This window comes from Mandrillus leucophaeus, unplaced genomic scaffold, assembly GCF_000951045.1.
Source record: "Mandrillus leucophaeus isolate KB7577 unplaced genomic scaffold, Mleu.le_1.0 Scaffold145, whole genome shotgun sequence".
NCBI classification, from domain to species: domain Eukaryota; kingdom Metazoa; phylum Chordata; class Mammalia; order Primates; family Cercopithecidae; genus Mandrillus; species Mandrillus leucophaeus.
In genome coordinates, this window is record NW_012101421.1 from 2494772 (window position 1) to 2518055 (window position 23284).

The 23284-nt window shown below is 35.0% G+C and overlaps 1 protein-coding gene across 3 annotated transcripts in view; it reads right to left on the reverse strand.

The window, feature by feature from the left end:
• CCDC178 (coiled-coil domain containing 178) overlaps nt 1-23284 on the reverse strand; it is a 542262-nt gene that overhangs the window by 331424 nt on the left and 187554 nt on the right. For all 3 annotated transcript variants that reach the window (XM_011974390.1, XM_011974388.1, XM_011974389.1), the window contains exon 15: nt 10505-10688. In XM_011974390.1, the coding sequence (XP_011829780.1) occupies nt 10505-10688 (184 nt within the window). The remainder of the gene's footprint in view (nt 1-10504; nt 10689-23284) is intronic.

Here is a 23284-nt window from a genome sequence, read left to right on the forward strand (position 1 = left end):
TTAAAAGCCAAGGATGTGATAGCAATTCATAACTCAATAAAAGTTATTACATGTGGGACAAGAGTAATATGCTTCAGATTTGACATGCTATAAGGCATAAATCCTTTGGGATAAAAATTAATGAATTAATAGAATGTTCATTTTATAACTACTTAAAAATATTATCAGTCTCATCTGGAATTATTATAGAAGTTGCATGGTGCATAAATCACGCTTTAGTTTATTGCAGCTCTTTTGTTCTGTTGATTGAACTAAAGATGCTCTAAGTACTAGCAGAAATTATACCCTCCAAGAAACTTTTGAGAAGGTTCTGACTTTTATTTTACTCAAAGGACGGGAGTATAAACCTTGTCTCAGAGTTGAACAAATAGTAGTTGAAAGGAGGTCTGAGAACATAAAGAACAGTTTGAGATTGGCTGAAATATCTGAAAAAGCACTCAAGGCAAGTCATAGACTTCTAAAGTTATGCACCAGATTACTGTGGACTGGAAGTTTCTAAGAACTTAACACATTGTCTTTTTCTAGCATTAAAAATGACCTCCCCCACCCCCAGTATGATTATTTTGAAGCTTTCAGCTTAACTGAATCTTTGTTGGTCAGAATGTAAGTGTAATGTCTTACGACTCTACCAAGACCAGCATGAGATATCCTGGTCCCTAAATTCCACACAGTTACCTAAAAGCTTACCTTGGGAAAACCCCTTTACACCCCAAATGAATGTGTTAATAACAATTGCACAGTTTTGTGAACGTTAAATTAATTAGCATGTATAAGGGTTTTTTCATAAAATTGGCCTGAAGAAAACTCTTTATGTCTACTTTATTCCTTCCTTTTTACTAAGTTTCCACTTAGTTCTAGCACTATGATTCTAACCTGGAACCAGAGTGACCAGATGTTCTCACTTTTCCACCAGATTTCCATTATATTCAAGCAAAAAACACTTCAAGATTATGCAGCTTGCATAGAAGCTTTCAACTGGAGTGCTAGGAAGTACTTAACAACTGGTGAAAGCCCTCAAAATTTTTGGTTGCAAAGTCATATTCTTTAGACAGTTCTAGATGGTTTTCTGTTCATTCCATCAACACTATAATTGAATACATATTACTATTAAATTGACTTATTCCCTATCCCAATTGGCTAATTTTATCCTGACACTTGGCCAAACACCTCTTTTCTGAATAGGTCAGTTATTGGAATTGAAAATATGGAAAAATTGGGACAAATCATTTGTAAAAAAATTAGAGAAAGTGCTAGACATCCTTCTTGTTCAGGATTGCTTCTACTCTAAGACTGCCTAAAACTTATCTGGTATTTTACAGATGCATTAACTTGAGAGAACATAATTCATAAATTCTACCTCTAGAGTTTCAAAAGGCTATTTTTAGGGTAACCTAGAAGTGATATTGCTGTAATTAATTTCTAGTTGATGGATTAAAGATTAATTTCAGGCCAGGCTCAACAAATACAGAAATTTACTTAAAAGGAAAACATAATTCTCAGACTTAGAGTGTTCTAAAGATTTTCATGAATCAGTTCATGAAAGATAATAGGCTCATTACACAGGCAAAAATTACAAACTTGAATTACTATAAACCTGAATTATCTAAGGAAAATCTAGAAATTTATTTTGAATTTATTTTGAACTCTGAAGCAGATATGGATATGCATATTATAGAAGTTTTTAATGCCATATATATTCAGGCTCAGAAATTAGCAGGAGTGATTAACCATTGGGAATGGTTTCTCAAGTGGATGAGTTTCTTTCTGTTGCTTCTTTCCAGCGATCAATCAGCTCCCATGAGGTAAGGAAACAACATGATGAATACTTTCTTTAATCTTGCATGAACAAAGAGAGAAAGGAAGGGTGACATCAACAAGATGGCTCACTAGAAGTGCCTGGAGTTCATCCGCACCCCCAAAAGAACCAAAGCAACAAATAAATAGTGAAGATTTGAATGTGGTATCAAAGAGAGAATGCTGGAGTAGAACAGGGGAGTGGAGAGGCAACTGTGGTAATTGGAAGTCCAAGAGAGCAGCATGAAGGCACCTGGCCTCTGCAGCCCCATCTCCCTTGCCTAAATCAGATGGGCCCAAAACTAGGGGCAACTTCCCTTTGCTGGAAAAAGGTAAACAGAAGAACCTCATCAGTCCCCACTGCCATTGTAAATGCCTACAGTATTTACTACAAGAGAATTCCACAGTCCTCATAAGTCATGAGCCCAGTTTGGAGAGCTGCTGAAAATTTACACTGTTGCATTGCTTCAAATTAGAAGAACAACTTATGCACTCCCCCAACCCCCACCCACCTCCTGTGAGCCAAGCTGCTGCAGCACAGCACTGTCTTGATACTAGAGCCACCTTTAGAGTGTACCCTTCTCTGGAGGCCAGTAACCACTGCACCTCTGCAGCAATGGTGCTCCATCTTCATTCCAAGCCCAGTGGCTACACTCTACAACCCTAGCTGTGTGGACCCTGGGTTGAGGATTGGCTGTGACTCTGGTCCTGCACATCATGGAAAACAACCCCTCCACCCCCAGCACTTCCATTTAGGAAAGGATCTGAGTCCCACCCAGGGTGAACCCACCCTTGAACCAGCCAAACTGATGCATGTCCACCCCTGAGTGGGAAAGGTCCCTGAGCCAATAAACAGCTGGCCTGCCCCTAGGCCAGCCAAGAAACCATACAGCCATGTCGGAGGCTTGAGAAACAGCTCCATGGGCTTCCACAGAAAACATGCTGCCAGGCCAGCTGATCAGCTTTGTGCCCACATCTGGGACTTGATAAATAGCCTTATGAGCCTCCCCTGGCTGAAATGCCCCCATACCAACCAAGCATCTGAATGCCCATGTTCTAGGCCTGAGAAACAACACCATGGGCCACCTCTAGCAAACACAACTCCAGGCCAGCGAGGAAACCATATGGCCATGTGCTGGGTATGAGAAACAGTCCCACAGGCCACCCCTGGTAGACAGGCCTCCAGGCTGGCCAAGCGGCTGTGAGCCTGGTCCCAGGCCTGAAAAAAAAACAAACAAAAAAAAACCATGGGTTGCCCTGAAGACACACCTGAAGGCAGTTGAGGAACTATATGTCCATGCTTCCAGGCAGAGTAACAGCCCTGTGGCCTCAACCCCAGTGAGCCAGACCCTGAGTTAGCTGACCCATCAAGTGTACCCATGTACCCCTGATCTGAGAAACAGCCCAGTGAGTCCACTCTTAGCAAAGTCATACCACCACAAATTCTCTCAGCTTAGGCAAGTGAGACACTTGCAAATGTCACTAGCATAGTGACATTACAGCTGAAGAAACTACATAGAGACTACATTACTGTATCTACCTGGGACTAAATACAACAAACTCTAAAAAACTGATACCCCAAGACTCATCAACATGAGTAAGTTTCCCTACATATCGTACTCCACAAAATTGAAGAGCCACTGTCCCACCAGATGCACAGATACCAACATAAGGAAACAATAAACATGAAAAAGCAAGGAAAAATGACACCTTCAAAGGAAGACAGTAATTATGCAGTAACATATCCCAATAATAAAGAAATATACAAAATGCCAGAAAAAGAATTCAAAATAATAATCATAAGGAAACTCAGAGAGATACAGGACAATAAAGATAGTCCAATAAAATCAGGAAACAATTTATGATTTGAATGAGAAATCCAACAAATATGTAGATATTACTGTAAAAGAACCAAACAGAAAACTAGAGCTGAATAATTTGGTAAATGAATTTAAAAAAATAGAATCAAGAGCTTCAATAATAGACTAGTACAAGAAGGAGGCAGAATTTATGAATCTGAAGACAAGTCCTTTGAAATAACAAGGCAGAGGAAAAACAATAAAAAGAATGATACCATTAATGAGACAGCATAAATGAACATACATTTGTATTATGGGCATTCCAGAAGAAGAAAATAGAAATATGTAGAAAACACATTTAATGAAATAATAAGTGAACGCTTCCAAAGTTATGAGAGAGAGATGGACATCTAGATCCAGGAAGCTCAAAGAATGCCAGATAGAGTCAACATAAACAGGTCATGTCTTAGGCACATTACAGTCACATTGTCCAAAGTCAAAGACAGAACAAATTTAAAAACAGCAAGAGAAAACATTGTCACATATAAGAATTTGCTATAAGACTAACAGTGGATTTGCCAGCAGAAACCTTACAAATCAGGAGATAATGGGATGGTATATTCAAAATGCTGAAAGAAAAAACTGCTAGCCAAGAATATTCTACCCAGCAAAACTATCATTCAAAAATGAAAAAGTATTCCACAGAAAGGAAAACTTAAGGAAATTCATCACCACTAGATAGGCCTTAAAAGAAATGCCCAATAAGTTTTTCATTTGGTGATGAAAAAACAGTAACTATCAGGAAAATATGCAAAACTATAAAACTCACTGGCAGAGCCAATATACACAGGAGAAAGAAAAAAGAGTCAAACCTTTTTACTACAGAAAACCACCCATTCACAAAAATAAACAGTAAGAGATGAAGTAAGGAACAAAGGACATATAAAACAACCAGAAAACAATCACTGATATGACAGGTTTAAGTCCTCATTTATCAATAATAACCTTGAAAATAAACAAATTAAATTCCTCATTTAAAAGATACAGACCAATTGAATTGACTAAAAAAGACCCAACTATATGCTGCCTACAGGAAACTCACTTCATTAACCCATAATGACACATAGACTGAAAGTGACGTGATTTAAAAAAAAAAAAAAAAAGATTTCACACAAACATAAACCAAAAGTGAGTAAGAATAGCTGTACTTATATCAGCCAAATCAGACTTCAAATGAAAAACTGTAAAAGAGACAAAAGAAAACATATACTAAAAAAGGTTAATTCAATAAGAGAAAATTTGTAAACACATATACACACATATACACCTAATGCCACAGCACCCAGATACATAAAGCAACTATTATTAGATCTAAAGAGAGATTGATCTAATACATTAATAGCTGTGGATGTTAACACCCCACTCTCAGCACTGGACAGACCACCTAGACAAAAACCCAACAAAGAAATATGGAATCTAAATAGCACCATTGACCAAATGGACCTAATGGATATTTAGAGAACGTTTAGAGCTATTTCAGTATTTAGAGAACATTTCACTGAACAGCTGCAGAATACATTCTTTTCATTAGCACATGAAGCCTTCTCCAGGATTAACCATATGTTTAGACACAAAAAATCTTAAAACATTTTCAAAATTAAAATTAAAATTATATCAAGTATCTTCTCTGACCACTTATAAGAAAACTAGAAATTGATAATAAGTAGAAGATTAAAACTATACAAATGCATGACATTTAAACAATATGATTCTGAAAGGCCAACGGTTAAAAGAAGTAGTTAAGAATAAAATTAAAAAATTCATTGAAACAAATAAAAATAGAAATATATGTCAACATTTATGGGTCACAGCAAAAGCAGTTTTAACAGTCAAGTTTATAACACTAAATGCATACACTACATAGAAAGATTTGAAATAAAAACATAATGATCTCAAGAAACTAAAACAGCAAGAGCAAAACAAACCCCAAATTAGAAGGAAATAAATAATGAAGATGAAAGCAGAAATAAGTGAAATTGAGACTAAAAATACAGTACAAAAAAATCAATGGAATAAAAAGTTGATGTTTTGAGAAAATAAAATTGAGAAACAGCTAGACTAAGAAAAAAAGAGAGAAGACATAAATGAATACAATCAGAAACACAATGGAAACATCAAAATAGATACAACAGAAATAAAAAGGATCATTACAAACGTCAATGAACAGTTATATGCTAATTTGAAAACCTAGAGGAAACGGATACATACAATCTACCAATATTGAACCAAGAAGAAATAGAAAACGTAAGCAGGACAATAATAAGTAACAAGATTGAATCAGTTCTAAAAAGTATTCCAACAGAGAAAAGTTCAGGACTAGATGTCTTCACTGCTGAATTCCACTAACCGTTAAAGCAGAATTGATACAATTTCTTCTGAAACTATTCCACAAAATTAAGGCAGAGAAAATTCTGCCTAGGTCATTCTATGAGGCCAGTATAACCTCACTATCAAATACAGATGAGGAAAATAAAAAATTAAAACTACAGGCCAATATGTATGAAAATAGAGGCAAAAACTTAAACAGAATACTAGCAAACTGAAATCCAACAACACACCAAAAAGGTATTACACCATAATCAAGTGAAATTTATCCAGGAATGAAAGTATGGTTCAACACATGTAAATCAATAAACGTGATACATACATCAGCAGAAGAAAGGACATGGTTATCTTAATAGATGCAGAAAAAGCATTTGATAAAATTCACCATCTCTTCATGGTAAAACTTCATAACAAATTAGGTACAGAAGGAAAATATCTCAACACAATAAGGTCCATATATGACAAACCCACAACTAACATCATACTGAGTGGGGAAAAGCTAAAAGTCTTTCCTCTAGGAACTAGAACAAGACAAGCATGCCCCCTCTTACCAGTCTCATTCAACATACCACTAGAAGTCCTAGTCAGAGCAATTGGGCAAGAAAATAAACAAAGGCATCCAAATTGAAAAGAAGAAAATCAAATTGACCCTCTTTGCAGATTATATGATTGTCTGTGTGTGTGTGTAGAGAGAGAGAGACTCTATCAAAAAAATTGTAGAACTGATAAATTCCTTAAAGTTGTGAGATACAAAGTCAACATGAAAATTCAGTAGCATCTTTATACATGAACAATGAACTAGCTGAAAAAAAATGAGATGGCAATCCTAATTACAATAGCTACAAAAAAATAAAAATAAAATACCTAAGAATAAATTTAACTAATGAGGTGAAATACCTTTACAAGGAAATCTATGAAACATTGAGAAAAGAAAATGAAGTAGATACAAACATAATGGAAAAACATCCAATGCTCATGGATTGGAAAAATTAATATTGTTAAAATTAATATTGTTAAAAATTGATAAACAATTAATATTGTTAAAATATTGTTAAAATAGTATGTTAACCATACTACTCAAATCAATCTACAGATTCAATGCAATTCCTATAAAAATTCTATTTCTTAATAGAAAGAGAAAAAATAATCTTAAAATGTATATGGAACCCTAAAAGACTTCAAATTACCAAAGCATTCCTAAGCAAAAAGATCAAAGCTGTAGGCATTATACTACCAGACTTCAAAATTCACTACAAAGCTGTGTTCAAAGATAGCAAGGTACTGGCAAAAAAACAGTCACATAGACCAGTTAAACAGAACAGAAAATCAAGAAATTAATTCACATAACGACAGCCAACTGATTTTTGACAAAGGCACCAAGAACCTACATTGGGAAAGGACAGTTTCTTCAATAAATGGTGCTAGGAAAACTGGATATTCACCTGCAGAAGAATGAAACTAGACCCTCTATACAAAAATCAGTTCCAAATTGGTTGAAGACCTAGCTGTAAGACCCCAAACTACAAAACTACTAGGAGAAAACATAGGATAAATGCTTCAGAACATTGGCCCAAGAAAAGATATTATTCCTAAGACCTCAAAAGCACAGGCAACAAAAACAAAAATAAACAAATTACATTACATTTAACTAAAACCTTTCTGCACAGCAAAGGGAATAGTCAACAGAGTGAAAATACCACCTAAAGAACCAGAGAAAAGATTTATAATCTATTCATTCAACAGGGGATTAATATCCAGATACACAAGGAACTCGAACATCTCAACAGCAAAAAAAAAAAAAAAACTGATTTAAAATGGGCAAATGATCTGAACAGATACTTTTCAAAAAAAAAAAAAACATACAAATTACTAACAAATGCAAGAAAAAAAGTTCAACATTACTAATTACCAGAGAAATGCAAATCAAAACCACAACTGTATCATCAAACTCCAGCTAGGATGGGTAGTATAAAAATATGAAAAAATAACAAATGCTGGTGAGATATGGAAAAAAGAGAATTCATATACTGTTGGTAGGAATTAAAATCAGTACAGACACTATGGACAGCAGGACAGAGGTTCCTCAAAAACTACAAATAGGAGTACTGCATCATCCTGCAATCCCACTATTGTTTATCCAACGGAAATTCATATATTGAAGAGACATCTGTATCCCCCTGTTTTATTGTGGCACTATTCACAATAGCCAAGATATGGAATCAAATTAGGTGTTCAACAACAGATAAATGGATAACAAAAATCGGTATATATACACAATGGAATATTATTCAGCCATAAGAAATAATGAAATCCTGTCATTTTCAGAAACACGGATGGAACTGGAGGACATTATGTTAAGTGAAGTAACTCAGGAATAGAAAGTTAAATACTACATAATCTCATTCATATGTGAAAACTAACCACAATTGACCTCACAAAAGTAAAAAGTAGAATGGAAAATACTGAAAAGTGGGGTGGGTTGGAAGAAGTAGGAGACAGAGATTTTTTAAAGGATACTAAATGATGGCTAGATAGAAGGAATAAGTTCTTGTGTTCCATACCACTGTAGGATCACTATGGTTAAGAATAATATACATTTTCAAATAGCTAGAAAGATGATACTGAATATTTCCAACTCAAAGAAATGATCAATGTTTGAGATGATGGATATGTTAATTACCCTAATCTGATCACTATATTCTACATGTATGGCAATATCACTATGTACCCAATAAATTTCTACAATTATTATATGTCAATTTAAAAAATAAAATTAAAAATAACAGAAAAGGGGGCACTGTATTTTGGGTTGGCAAAGCAATTACAGTAGAGTCACATCAAACTTGCATTGAATCTATAAGTTCCATTTTATGGTATCAAAAAAATTAGAAAAATAAATAATCCAGTGCAACATGTCTTTCATAAGTGAGTACCTCAGATAAATGAAGCAATATGTTTGAAGAATTAAATGTAGTTTGTGACATCCATGGGGAAAATATGTGAAAGATGACAAAGGTTTTGAGTCAATTAGAAAAATTAAAATAAATGGTTAAATGACCAAGTAAGTGGATGGTGGTATCTTTATTGATATCCTCAAAGAAAAAAATTAACTGACCACTATATAGAAATATATTGATATTATTTAAAAAATTATAAACATCTACAATACTATTGTATATGCTAAACCATAGAATCGTATGCCTTGCATTTTAATTTTTTCTATGCATGTTTACTTTGCTATGTTTTTCTATGCATGTTTTTCTATGCATGTTAATTTATATCATAGAAGATAAGATTAACCCATTCAACACACATTAGGAAAGACGTAGGTCAACTGAACAGCTGGATTCAATGTGGGAAAAACACCCCAATCTTTCAGTACAGAAACATTTACACATCTTAAATTTAGATATCACAAAGGAAAGTATTCATTGATCATAATGCTAGCAACAGATGTTGGAAATGGTGTACAGACTGTACATTTTCCAGGTTTTTTTTTTTTTTTTTTTTTTTTTTTTTTTTTTTGTAAGTCTTTAATAAGAAAATGGCAAAGACAGGAGACACGTATGTGTCTGAGACGGATGAAATCAGCCTGTTGAAGTGGCCCTGCAGGTGCAGTAAAGTGGGGTGGACTTTGCAAGTCTGATATGGTTTGGCTTTGTATCCATACCCAAATCACACCTTGAATTGTAATAATCCCCACATGTCAAGGGTGGGACCAGGTGTAGATAATTGAATCATGGGGCAGTTCCCCCGTGCTATTCTCATGATAGTGAGTAAGTTCTCACATGATTTGATGGTTTTATAAGGGGATTCCCCATTTGCTTGGCTCTCATTCTCATTCCTGCCACCCTGTGAAGAGGTGCCTTCTGCCATAATTGTAAGTTTCCTGAGGCCTCCCCAGCCATGCAGAACTGAGTCAATTAAACCTCTTTTCCTTATAAATTACTAAGTCTCAGGTATTTCTTCACAGCGGCGTGAGAACGGACTAATACAAAGCCTCTACCACAAATGGCAGAGAGCTGCTATCCAATACATCTCTCACTTAGGAGTGGGTTTGAAGCATGTGAGCAATTATTCCTGCAGAAATGTAGTCTACAGATTTCCAGGTACTCTAGAATTCAACAACTCATAGGCCTACTAGAGGTACTTTCTATTCTCACATTACATAAGATAGACAAACACCTCTCAGAATACCTTCTTCCTACTATAGGCAGACATTATTATGTGTTAGATATATACAATAAAGCTGAACTGAGCACCACACTCCTGGTGCTCCAAGTAGTTTATGGTTGATAATAGCAGAAAGTGGAAACAATTGTGGATTAACTACATTGAGCCCTCATCCTCTTCTATTCAAGCTGAGCCTTTGGAGAGAGGTGGTTTTCTTCTCATTTATAAGAAGTGAGTTTTTGAAAAGACTATTAACCCTTAAATTAAAATCTAATTATCAAGATTAAATCAATACAATTCAGGTAAATTACTCTTTTTTCATCATGAGTAAGAGGAACACAAAGATACACAACCTTGAACTTTCTTCTCACTTCTGCTATTTTATCTTCCATTTCCTCTGTCTTGTGTTTGGTTAGGTGGAAAACAGTACCAATGCGATAAGCCTCCCTATAGAGGCTCTTGAGATGTTTCTCATTCTTTAACTTCATCATGGTCAAAGATTTTATTTCAGATTCATATTGTGATTTTTTCCTTATACTGTAAAAGTAAAGCAAAATATTAATATGATTATTGAGTATATAGTGAGACAAACATATTTAATAACAGCAAAAAGGCATAAGATCATATTTTATGTTGTCAAAAATACAAAATTGCGGGATAATTAGCTGAAACTTGAAGACGGAACATGTGTCCTAGGACTCCATTTATTCTGCTGCTTCTGATGGTTACCCCTAATTGTCAGGCTGTTTCCAATTTCAGAAGCATAAGAGCATCAATAAGAACGGCTTGGGGAATCCAGGTGCTTGGTTTTTTGAATATTCAAAATCCCTTTTATACTCCTTTCCATTTCAATTTGTGAATTCCATAAAGGTGTTTTTACTGGAGAATATGTTCAATGGAAAAGCCTAAACAAAAACCAAAGCATATAAGACAGCAAACTTTCTCAACTTCAATATTATTGACATTTGTGGTGGCACAATTCTTTTTGTAGGGGGGATGTCCTGTGTGTTGTAACATATTCTGCAGCATCTCCCACTAGATGCCAGCAGCACTGTCTCAGTTGCAGCAGCCAAAAATGTCTCCAGTCACTGCCAAAAATCCCTGAAGGTACAAAATCATCCCTGTTGAGAACTACTTGAATAAAGCAATGGTTCTCAACACTAACTCCACATTATAATAACCTGCAAAGCATTTAATAAAACTTGGTGCTTCCAAAAATTCTGGATGGATTACTAGGCTTATAATAATATACAATCAATCTGGGGTAAAGCTCCAGCGTCACTATTTTTAAGCACCCCACATGATTCTAACATGCAACCAGAAAGCAAACTACAGATATTATCTGGAGCACTATCTAAAGCTTGTATATATGTAAAAATCACAGGGAGAGCCTTGAAAGTCACAGATTCCTAGGCTTCACTCTCAGAATGTGGTTCAGTAGATGCTGGATGGGTCTGAGAATAGCTCCCAGGTTGATGACACTTGGTTGCAGACCACACTTCATTCAAGTAGCACTATTCAAGAGGTTGGGGTGAATACATATGATTAGCTTTCACTTCACAGAACACAGAGAAGATTGAAATAGTGTGGCCAAATCAGCTGATGATGAGCTGCATTGATCCTTCATTTCCACCTATTCCAAAATAGGATGAAAGAATGATGTAGAAATAAGAATAAACATACATTCAGGCAAGCAGGAGACATAGCTAGGCTCACAAAGAAGGTAACCATCTCTGTAGAATAGAAATGGGGTCGAAAATCAAAGCATGAATAGAGGAGAAGCAGCATAAAACAAGCTGCAGGTATTGCACCAGTTGAGTGACAAGTGCGAGGTTCACTGACTCATGGCAGGGCTTTGCATGAGCTGTGCTTGATGTGGAAGGATCATTCACTGACTGGGGCTAAAGACACATAGAGAGCAAGGAGCAAAGGCATTGAGGAGAACGGATCCTGAGACCAATAACTCAACCAAGTTGCCTATTGAATCAGTAACTGCAATAATGTTATCCCCAATATCATCTTTGTATGATCACTGGGAATCAGAAAAGATGACCATAAATGGAAGAATTTAAAGATTGGTGAATTGGAACCAAGTAGGGTGAGGTAGAAGCAATGACATAATTTCAATTGGAAAGAGATAAACAAGAAGATGTGTGTGTATGACAGAAAGACAGGGGTGTATATGTATGTATGTGAGTGTGTTACGTGTGTGTGTGTGTGTGTGTGTGTGAGAGAGAGAGAGAGAGAGAGAGACAAAGATAGAGAAAAGAGACCTGCTTATTTAGAATGGGACGCCTCAAAAAAGACACCAAAACATACTAAGATATATCTTGTTTCCAAAGACCCAGCAATCAGAGTGTGAACCCAAACCACTTTAGGTGATACTGATTTTATGAAACATTCTGACAAAGAACTTAAAATAAGTATATTTAAAATGCTCAAATATCTAAGTAAAGGAATCACTAATTTTGTAAAAGGAAAAGAAATTTTGACACACAGCAGAAGTTAGACAAAAATAGATAGATGGGGAAGACAATAAATTATAAGGAATAATGAAAAGAAATATGGACAGAAATAATTAAAATAGTTTTGAAATAAAACCAAAAAGCTCCAAACTGAGAAGACTCAAAGAGAGTTTTGGATTAATAGGTAGGAATGAAGTACTAAGGTATTCACTCAAAAAGCAGCACAAAAAATGTGGAGGGGGTGTGTATGTGTGCGTGTAACCACACACAATATATAGGTGTGGCATGTTTGTGTCTGTACATAGTATGTGTATACTTTTGAGTCTATGTATACTTACGTTTGTGTACACATGCATATTTGTGTTTGTGTATATATACTTTTTGTGTTTACTTGTACATATGTGTATATGTGTGTTAATCTTTGTGTATGTATGTGTATTTATGTGTGCATGTTTATACATGTATTTGTTTTGTGGAAAAAACAGTCCATGCATTAAGTGGAGCGGGATGAATGTGTGGTGTGTTTGAACATGTGTTAAGCGACATTCCCCTTGATTTACAAAAGGAACGATAATAAGATATGTTGTGTAAAGACTACAGAAATGTTCTATACTCCCTATGAAGAAGATTAGTTTAAAAATGAGAGAAATTTCTAGACTTGAGAAAAAAATAGGACCACAGACCAGATGACAAAATTAGTTGTGACTACTAAACATTATAAAAATAAAAAATCTATAGCTAAAGATATTGTGATAAAACAGTAGAATATTAAAGATACTTATTAAGGACATACAAAGTGATGTAATAAATGCCAAAAGAAAATTATTATCTTCAAATATAAGCAAAAATAAATGTGAAGCTATAGTTCCATACATTGCCAAATTATTATTCAAGATTGATGAGCTAAATTGGCGTAGCTTAAGAAAATTTACCAGAAAGCCTTTATTCAAATAACTATTAAAGAATCATTTTAGCCACTGGAAAGTGAACAAAAAGAATAAACAAGAAGATATAAAGACAAAAATGAATGAGAAATGTCAGCAAATATATGTATTGATTGTGAAAAATTATTATTTAAAAGTGAAACAAAGGCACCAGATAACGATTTTAAAAATAGGACAAGTGTAAAGATGTTCAATAGTAATTTATTTTTTGCAAAAATATGTGTAATGCTCAGGAGGAGAATAGAAAAACTAAATAATTCCAGATTTATTTAAAATGTCTATAATTAGCTAAACACGTTTTAAAACTAGCGTCACTAATTAGGCTTATCATAATACACATGTCTAAAGTACACCTACTAATATCATCAGATTATGTTTAAAAAATAAGATTCACTGCTGCCTAAAAAATAAAGACTGGGGACTAAACCACTCAAAAATCTGAAAATAAACATTAGTGTAGCAACAGTAATATCACAAAATGTAATTTAATAAGAAAATCATGAATAAGAAACAAGGTAAAAGTAGATAATAAAAGAAAACAATTCAACAAGAAATGAAATATTTATTTACTTCAATGCCTCTGACTATATATTCTCAAAATATGTAATAAAAATGCAGAATTACAAGCAGCAATTCACAAATCAACTATCAGACTCCTATCAGTACATCACAGGACAGGAAATAGGATAGATAGGTAGCAGGTGTATATAGCAAAACTATACCTGAAAAATTTCAGTACCAAAACCCAACAAGGATCATCAAATTGAAAAGTCTTACTTAGTGCTAAGCTGAAAAAATTACACACACACATAGCTACAAACAAAATTGTGAAATTTCAGAACTCTTAAATAAGAAGAGAAAATTCTGAAGTTCCCAGAGAGAAAAGACAAATTATTTACAAAGAAATTATATTCAAAATGTCATCAGATGTCCTACCAAGCAAAACTAAATCAGAAAACAATTTTTAAAAAAACCTTCAAATTAAGGAGAAAAATTGACATTGAATTCAGAATATGACCCTGAGAAAAGCCTGGTGGAGTGGATTCAATAGAGAATTAACTGTGAGTTCACAGAAATAGATGTGTTTATTTTTTAAAGTTTTGCTACAAAATATATAGAAAGAGATGAGTTACAGGACTAAATAAATACAGTTTATTTTGTGTTTTCATACTTTATATAATGAACAATATTATGCAAAGCTCATGTGCTGCTAACGATGAATAATGACTCATGGGAAAAAGGAGATAGTCGTATTGTGCACCAGTAAGCTGGTAAGAGATTAAGATAATTCTCATTCATTATATCTATACTCCCTATGAAGAGGATGATTAGTTTAAAATGAGGGTAATATGGGTATTAGGATTGAAGAGAGGGAGAAGATATAAAATGGTCATGAGAAAAGTGGAATTGTTTAGAAATTTCTTGGTCGTGCTGAACATCACTTGAGATTTATGGTCACAGAATTTAAGTTCTATTCAGAAGTAAATTTATTGTGCTGTTAATGAAGCTTAAACATGAGGGCCTCTAATTGGCCCCAGCCCCTTACAAAGTCCTTTGAGTGTCTCCCTAGCAGTGTTTTCACATGGTGATATGGTTTTATAAAGTTTGTAGAAACAGGGTGTTTTAATCAAAGTTGACGAAGATCATTCTCTCTTTCTAATATAAGGTCTCCTATGTCAAGTGGTATTCAAGTGACTGGGCATTTTGTATTCATAACACTGTTTTCTTTTATCTACTGCCCCCGTATACTGTAACTTCTAGGGCCCACCAAACCAGGATCCACCCCGTGAGAATACTTAGCACACTTGTGCTTTATTTTAGCCACATTCAGCTGCTAGGAAAAGTTCAATGAAGAAAACTGCTGGTTTAGTTAGGGATAGGGCTTTTCAAGTCATAAAAACACAGTCTTGAATGTTATTTAAATATGTGCTTATTTTGATCCAAAGTAACTAGGTTTGGAAAGAAGGACAATAAAGCGGGATAAATAAATGTAGTAAGGATGACAGATTGGTCATCATAGGGTCAAATATTTGTTGGAGTGGGGGTGCTAGTAGAGTGAGCTAGAAAAAGAGGTGTTGGTTATCTGTGAGTGGATGCTTAAAATTGAGAACATGAAGTAACTCAATTTTTGGAAATGACAAAAACTGAGTAAAACTATAAGAGAAGGTGGTTGGTGTAGGATGGGAGAAAAGACTGTTGAAAATGAGAAAGCAAATGGATTGAAAGTCTAGGTTCTTTCATGGACTGTATCACCCAAATTCACATTTCAATGCCTCTGCAGAGGGAGAAAGTAGGAATAGAAAGTATAATTTATTTTTAGTATTTAACTCTTGGAAAAAAAGTTTAAAGTGGGCTAACATGTGGGTGAGTAGTTAATTTTAGATGATATATATATCATTTTAACGCATGATTTGTATACTTTTCTCTTTTAATGTCTGAAAAAAATTTAAAAAAAAACAAAAGTAAAATCATTTAAAACATTGATTCAAAAGTTTGTTGCGCAATGCTGGAAAAAGAAGTATTTGACAATTCTGTGAAGCAACTCAAATTAATAGGCTGGTAAGACATAGCTAAATGGGTATGAAAAACACAGTACCCTGTGGATTCATTCTAGGTATTCCAGGCTATTTAACAACTTCAGTAATATTCAAATTGCTATCTCTACAAATAAATCACCACACTGTTACTTCTTAAAAAACAAACTTCATAAAATATGCCAATATATCTCTACATTGTTCAATAGCTTTTTTGCTCATTTCCCTCAATTACCAACCCCATTTTTGGCTCACTGCAATTACAATGGTATTGTCTTGCTTGAGATACAGTTGAACACTAGAAATAGATATTTAGAATATTTTACAGAGCTTGAATGTAAGAAAATGACTATATAGAAATTCATACCACATAGTTAATTTCAAGCAAACTAAATCTAAGTTAATCAATTTCAAATCATTTTTAACAAGCTCATTTTCCTTGACTTAGGTTTTTGAAGCCTGCCTATCATGTGAATAAGTAATCAAGTAAAATTGTTTGCTCAAGTCGAATGTCCCAAATGTAAAGGGTCTATTTCTAATGGATGCTCATTTGTTTGAAAGACAAAATTATCAAATTATAAACTGCTTCTGCAAGGTAAATAATCGTATCATCATCATTGTTACAAAAAGGTCTGGCAAATATTTGTATGTATAGGATAACTGAACAAAGTCTCTTAACAAATATGGCATCTGGGTTTTAATGTTGGCATTCTGAAGGTAAACTATATATGAACAGTGTATCATATATTGCAGTAATTATGTAATTTATTTAAATAGTGTAACAGTCTTGGAATGACATCATATGTTGAGATAGTTTTCTAGTGGAATTTTAGTGTATATAACAGTTCCAATTTGAGGATGTTTCATGGGGATATTCACTAGACTTATGAAATCGGTGATTTGCTTTTTAACCATTAAATTATGTTTGGACTTGTGGAAAAAGAGAAACTGGCACTAAGGGGAAGGTGATTCAGATAAATGGTAGAGTTAAAAAAGATAATAAATAAAGGAGAGAGTAAGACAAACAGAGTTTTCTGAGATAAACAATGGATATAGTCAAATGTAGAGATGGAGAATTAAGTTAAACCATAAGCTTTTGTTTTTTTTTGAAGTAGGTTTTGTGTCCAAAATCTTCTGTAACATGTCAGAAATAGGAATCAAGACTTAACTAACAGAAGAGAAGAGGCTGTGTTGCTAAGTGGAAAGAACATAAATTTTGGGGTTAAGTAGACCTGTATTCAAATCCTGATTGCTTCTTATGTAATCGGGGAGGAAGGTTTCATACTGAATTTCCTTATCATCTGTAAGATTAATTTAATAATACCTATCATCAAAGTTGTAATCTAGATTAAATAAATTGAGGGTAATATATACATACTGCTTACCTGCACTGAATAACACAAACGATTCAATAAACAGTTTTTTGTTAATTAAAATAGTATATAAAGACTGCATGATTCTTTATAGTGTTCTCTGCTTCAGTGAGGAGACGGAAAAAACATAAGAAAAATAATCATTAGTCTTGCTTTGGAACAGAAAAAGACACAAGTGGATCTGACATCAGAATATATAGCACAGAGAATAGGAGGACAGAGATACTGAAGCAAAGGAAGAACTAAGAATAAACTTTTATATTTAGCTATCATTCATTATGTCATTTGTTCAACACCTATTGAGAAACACACACACACACACACACACACACACACACACACACACAGATACACACAATGAACGCAAGTAAGCAGCTCAGGCCAGACAGGAAGCAACAAATAAGCAAACTGGCAGTAACTGTACATAATGTGAAAAGTGCTAAAAGGGAAGTATGGAACCAAGGAAAGTTAGTTAAATGGATACTTATTGAGCATTGATTATATGTCAACAGCTGTGCTAGGTGACTGATACATGAAGATAAATGGAAACAAGTTTATACTCTCATGAAGGAAAAAGGAAACAAAAAACAGATTCCAGTGCAATAATAAGTACAGTAATGGAAGAGGCACTTAACACTGTTTTGGTTTGTAGACAGGGGAAGATGAGTTACCAAGAGGACGAGCTTCAGGGAATAGTTAATGTCTGAGCTATTGTATGAAGGGTCAATTAATCAGTTTTAAAAACATGCTGAAGAAGAAGAGGAAGAGAAGGAAGAGGAGGAGCAGGTGGAATGAGGAGGAAGAAAAAGTAAATACCTATCAGAAGAATATTGGAGACCAAACTGAAGCTGAAACAATATGAGTTCAGATGCATAAGCATTTTAATAGGCTAGAACATAAGGATGGTTAGGGTTTAGAAATAGTTTGTCACTGTTAAAACCCACGTTGACATTTGATCCCCAATGTGACAGTGTTACGGGGTGGGGCCCAGCAGGAAGAGTTTCAATCATGGTGGCAAATCCCTCATGAATGGTTTGGTGCTGCTCTCGCTATAGTGAGCTCTTGCTTTGGTGAGATCGGATTAGTTTATATGGGAATTAATTAGTTCCCATGACAGTGGGTTGTTATAAAACCAGGATGCCTCTCAAGTTTTGTGTCTTTGTACCTGTTTGCTTCCCCTTTGACCTTCTCCAGCATGTTCTGATGCAGCATGAAAGCCCTAGCCAGGATGGCATCATTCTCTTAAACTTCCAAGCCTGCAGAACCATGGACTGAATAAACCTCTTTTCTTTATAAATTACCCAACTTCAGGTATTCTGTTATAGTACCATAAAACAGACTAAGATCATGGAAGGAATAATAAGAGATGAATCTGAAGTTGAGCAGGTGACAATTTACAGTGTCCAATCTATCATTCTGGAAGCATGGATTATCTAATAGCTGGTAGGGAACCTATGAAATGTTTTTAAGCTGCTGAAAGAAAATAGTGTTCCCATCATGAGACAATAGGGGCCTGGTTTATTTTATTGGTAATTGAAATAGAGAGAAAGAAAAGTACCCATAGGAGAGATATTTAAAGAAGTTAGTAAGATGCTGGCAGTGAGCTAGGAGAGAGGGATATAGAACCATGCCCAAAACAGGTAACTTGGTGGATAACAGTGCAGGATGTAAGTTAGGGGAGAGAGCAGATACTTAAAATGATACTGTTGGTAGAGCTAGAGAATGTCGAGATTAAAGAGTCAAAAAATGTTATAGTACTTGTTAAAATAAGGGGACCAGGTGAAATTTCTGGGACAGGAGATGGAGCAAGGGTATAAATGGGCTGAGATTGGTACCCTAAACTAATCAGGGACAGCAGAGATATATCAGCTGCTCTAGGATTACTGAAAAGAACATTTCACAGAGTTAAAGGAAGAACCGGAAGAAGCAAGAGAATGGCATCCTGAATCTCAAAAAGGGATAGCATCAAAGAGGGCATAGACACAAATGCTTGGGTAACATGTAGAAAGAAAGAGAGAAAAAAATGGCCTACCACAGGACTGAAAAATGACCTTATGGATTCAGGAAGAAAGGTCTTTTTTTGCACTTAAGTAAGATTAATTTTGGTAGCATGGGATTTAAGAAGCCAGACTGCTTTATGTCAAAACAATGATTAATAGTGAAGGAAATATTACTAATAATCTAGCAAATATTGCTAACTATGTGTAATTTTTAATAAGAATAAAAGGGAACTATTGAGTGATTTGCTGAAAGTACAAATAGGATGAAATCAAAACTTTCATTTTATATTGGAGGAGGATTAATGATGTCTACAGGCTAAAAAGATAAGGAAGGAAAAAAGATAGTGAATAAAGATGTCAAAAATGGAAGTGATACGAGTAAAACTATGTCTTGAAGAGGACAGAAGAGGTTGAGACCAACAGCACAGATGGACAGCTTGGCCTTGAACAAAAAGTATTAGTAACCCCTTGGAATCTAAAGGGGAAGGAAAGCTATTTGCAGATGCTGTCCCTATAGAATACATTTGTTTGACAAAAAGCATGCCACGCCTTTAATTTCTCCTTCCAATTTGAGTAAACTATGATTTAAATAAATCAAAGTTTTATTTCTGAGTTTATGTTGTGTGGGATTTATGGTGCTGTTTGAAGCTGAAAATCTATGTTCTAAAATTTATAGATCACCTGCCATTATCTTTTTGAATACTGCTTTCCCCATTCTTTCCTTTATTTCTCATTCTATTTTCCATAACTTGAATATTTCTTCCAGATTTTCTCTTGTTTTCTCTCTGTGCCGTATTCTGGGTTCTATTTTTAGGTACACTGATGAATTTCCCCTAGCTCTTTCTACTATTTAATTAGTAGAATCTTCAGTAGAAATGAATCCAGTTTTAATTTTTAAAAGTTGTGGTGGATTCTGTTTCAACTGCCTGCACTTTTTGGATAGTGTTCTATTAGTTTATTTTGTTCCCATTAACCATTTAAAACTTAGAATAAATCTCATAATTGTACTATCTGAGTTCTATTTAATTCTTTATTTGAAATTTTTGCTGATAAAATCAGAATCTTCTCATTATTTCTGATAACTCCAATTCATGTTTGAATTTTCCTTATGTGCTTTATAATTCTGTAAGTTCACTTTTAAAAGCCTTACTTTTTCAGTGAGAATCTTGTATGGCCTCAGTCTAGGGTTTATTGCTCCAGAGACTATTTGAGGAGAGCAGGATAACTTTTCTATGATTATTCCTCGGTTAGGGCCTTCTAAAAACACATGGATGGTGTAGATTAAATCAAGCCATTGTGAAAAGAGGCCAGACTGGGAATGTTCTCACTTGCTTTTCTTTCACCCAGCTCCCAGATGTAGACAGACACTTTCTTGCCTCGGCCTTTGCTCATGGGGAGATATTTTTCTATTCATTTAAGTGCCCTTACTTTATCCAACTCCTTCACTTGCACAGATCCATCACCCATGACCTATTATTTGAAGGCACTAAAATTTAATTCCCTTGTTTACCAAGTTCAACAAGGCTATTCTTCCATCCATATTTTCAGGGCAGCCAAATATCAGCTGGGAATTCAGCCTGCAGTTGTTCAATTACTTTCAGTACATTGACCCCTGAGGATTTCCTTCACTTGCCTGGAAGCCCAGCTCTTCATTTAAAAGATGCCAGCCCCGTGCATGCTCCATTTGTAAGTGTTCTGTAGCAAAAATCTTCTCATGTTCTCCATTGTCCATATTGCACAAAATGTAAATTCTCATTGCTTCTCTGCCTATACTCCCTTTTTAGACATCTCAGACTGTCCCATTGTTTAATTTTATGACTACAAATTTGTCTTTGGGATCCTCCTCATCACTGGGCTATAAACCAATGTATCTAATTGTTACTTCTCATTACCATTTCAAGAGCTCATAAGAATCTGAAATTTAATATGGCCTAAGGAGACATATCTTCTCTCCTCAAATCCTCTTCATACCCTCAATAAGCTCTTGCTATTTCAGCCAATAGCCTGACCAGTTTTTCCTTCACGTCTTAAATCCCACCTACCAAAATGTCGAGTTGGCATCCCTTCCAAAATATATCTGAATGCCCTACCATTTATACTGCAAAAGCATTTATCTATATGTCTTCATTATTATAATTTTTTTGAATTACCAAAAAACACCTTCCTTCTTAAATGCACCAAAGTCCACCCATCACTAAGTAGCTCAAGTGATCTCTCTAAAATGTAAGATTATGAAAATGCTTTAATCATACGCCACTATCATTAGCACACTTACAAGCTTTTAGTATACGAGTCCTGTCTGCCTCACCAATATTTGTCTCCGTGAATTACCCCGTCACACAATTTTCTAGCAATGCCTGCCTCCATTCTCTTTTCAGAGCACAAGGAATTTTTATCTGTCTCAAAGCTTCCTCTTATACTTGGAATTCTCTTCCTCAGACCTGCTTAAGACTGACATGTCTTCATTCAGGTCTCAGTGCCAACGTCAGTTTCTCAGAGAGGTGACACTGAATATCCTTGCTAAAGCAGAGTCCTCAACCCTGCCCTGGCCTGTCACTGTCTACCACATTATTAAATTTTATTGTCCTCACAAAAGTATCAATGACTACATTTTTAATTATATATTCATTAGTTAACATGTTTATTATTTTCCTATACAACAATGTAAATTTAAACATTGTCATGAGCAGCTCAAACTGTCAGACACAAAGCAGGTGCTCAGGACACACAAACACACTCACACACTTGCTTTTTAAGTCTATGTTTTCTTTAAATATAAATATGTTTAGTCCTAAGTATAAACTTATTAGTTCATTAATCATAGTTATAAAGTTATTAAATTGCTGTTTGAAAATATTTTAAATGAAGTAAAAATAAAGATGTATGAAGTTATTTCTCAGATAAAGTGCTAAAAGATAAAAATCATTAATCTCTATATTTTATATATTTCATACAATGTAACAAGTTACACATAGTATAATACAAATGAATATTTTCTACCGAAAATATTATATAGCACATAATGTACAACAATGTGGCAGACACTAGGTTAGTCTTTGAGGATCCAAAAATGGGGGAAACGATGACACAGGCCCTAGGTGCAAGCAGTTACAAGGTGGTGGATTTGCAACCGTAAAAAAAGAGATGTGTATAAGAGACAGATGTTGCAGACACTAGGTTAGTCTTTGAGGATCCAAAAATGGGGGAAACGATGACACAGGCCCTAGGTGCAAGCAGTTACAAGGTGGTGGATTTGCAACCGTAAAAAAAGGCTGTGCTGGCTGGACAAGGTGGCTCACGCCTGTAATCCCAGCACTTTGGGAAGCTGAGGCAGGCGGATCACGAGGTCAGGAGATGAGACTATTCTGGCTAACACGTTGAAACCCCGTCTCTACTAAAAATACAAAAAAAAAAAAAAAAAAAAATTAGCCGGGCGTTGTGGCGGGCGCCTGTAGTCCCAGCTACTCGGGAGGCTGAGGCAGGAGAATGGCGTAAACCCGGGAGGCGGAGCTTGCAGTGAGCTGAGATCCGGCCACTGCGCTCCAGCCTGGGCGACAGAGCGAGACTCTCAAAAAAAAAAAAGGTTGTGCATTTTATCTTTCTAATTTTATATGTAAAAACATCACAAGGCCATATTACTTCGAAGAGAAAAAAACTAACAAATGTAATATCTTCACAGAAAGCAGGGTAAAGGAAACCATAGAACTAAGTTTTTTTGCTTGTTTGGTTTTTAATCCGAGGCAATCATAGTCACTAATAGCTAAAATGAGCTGCAGCGCAGAAGCTCCTGCTAGCTCCTTTCTTTCAGTTCTTACTG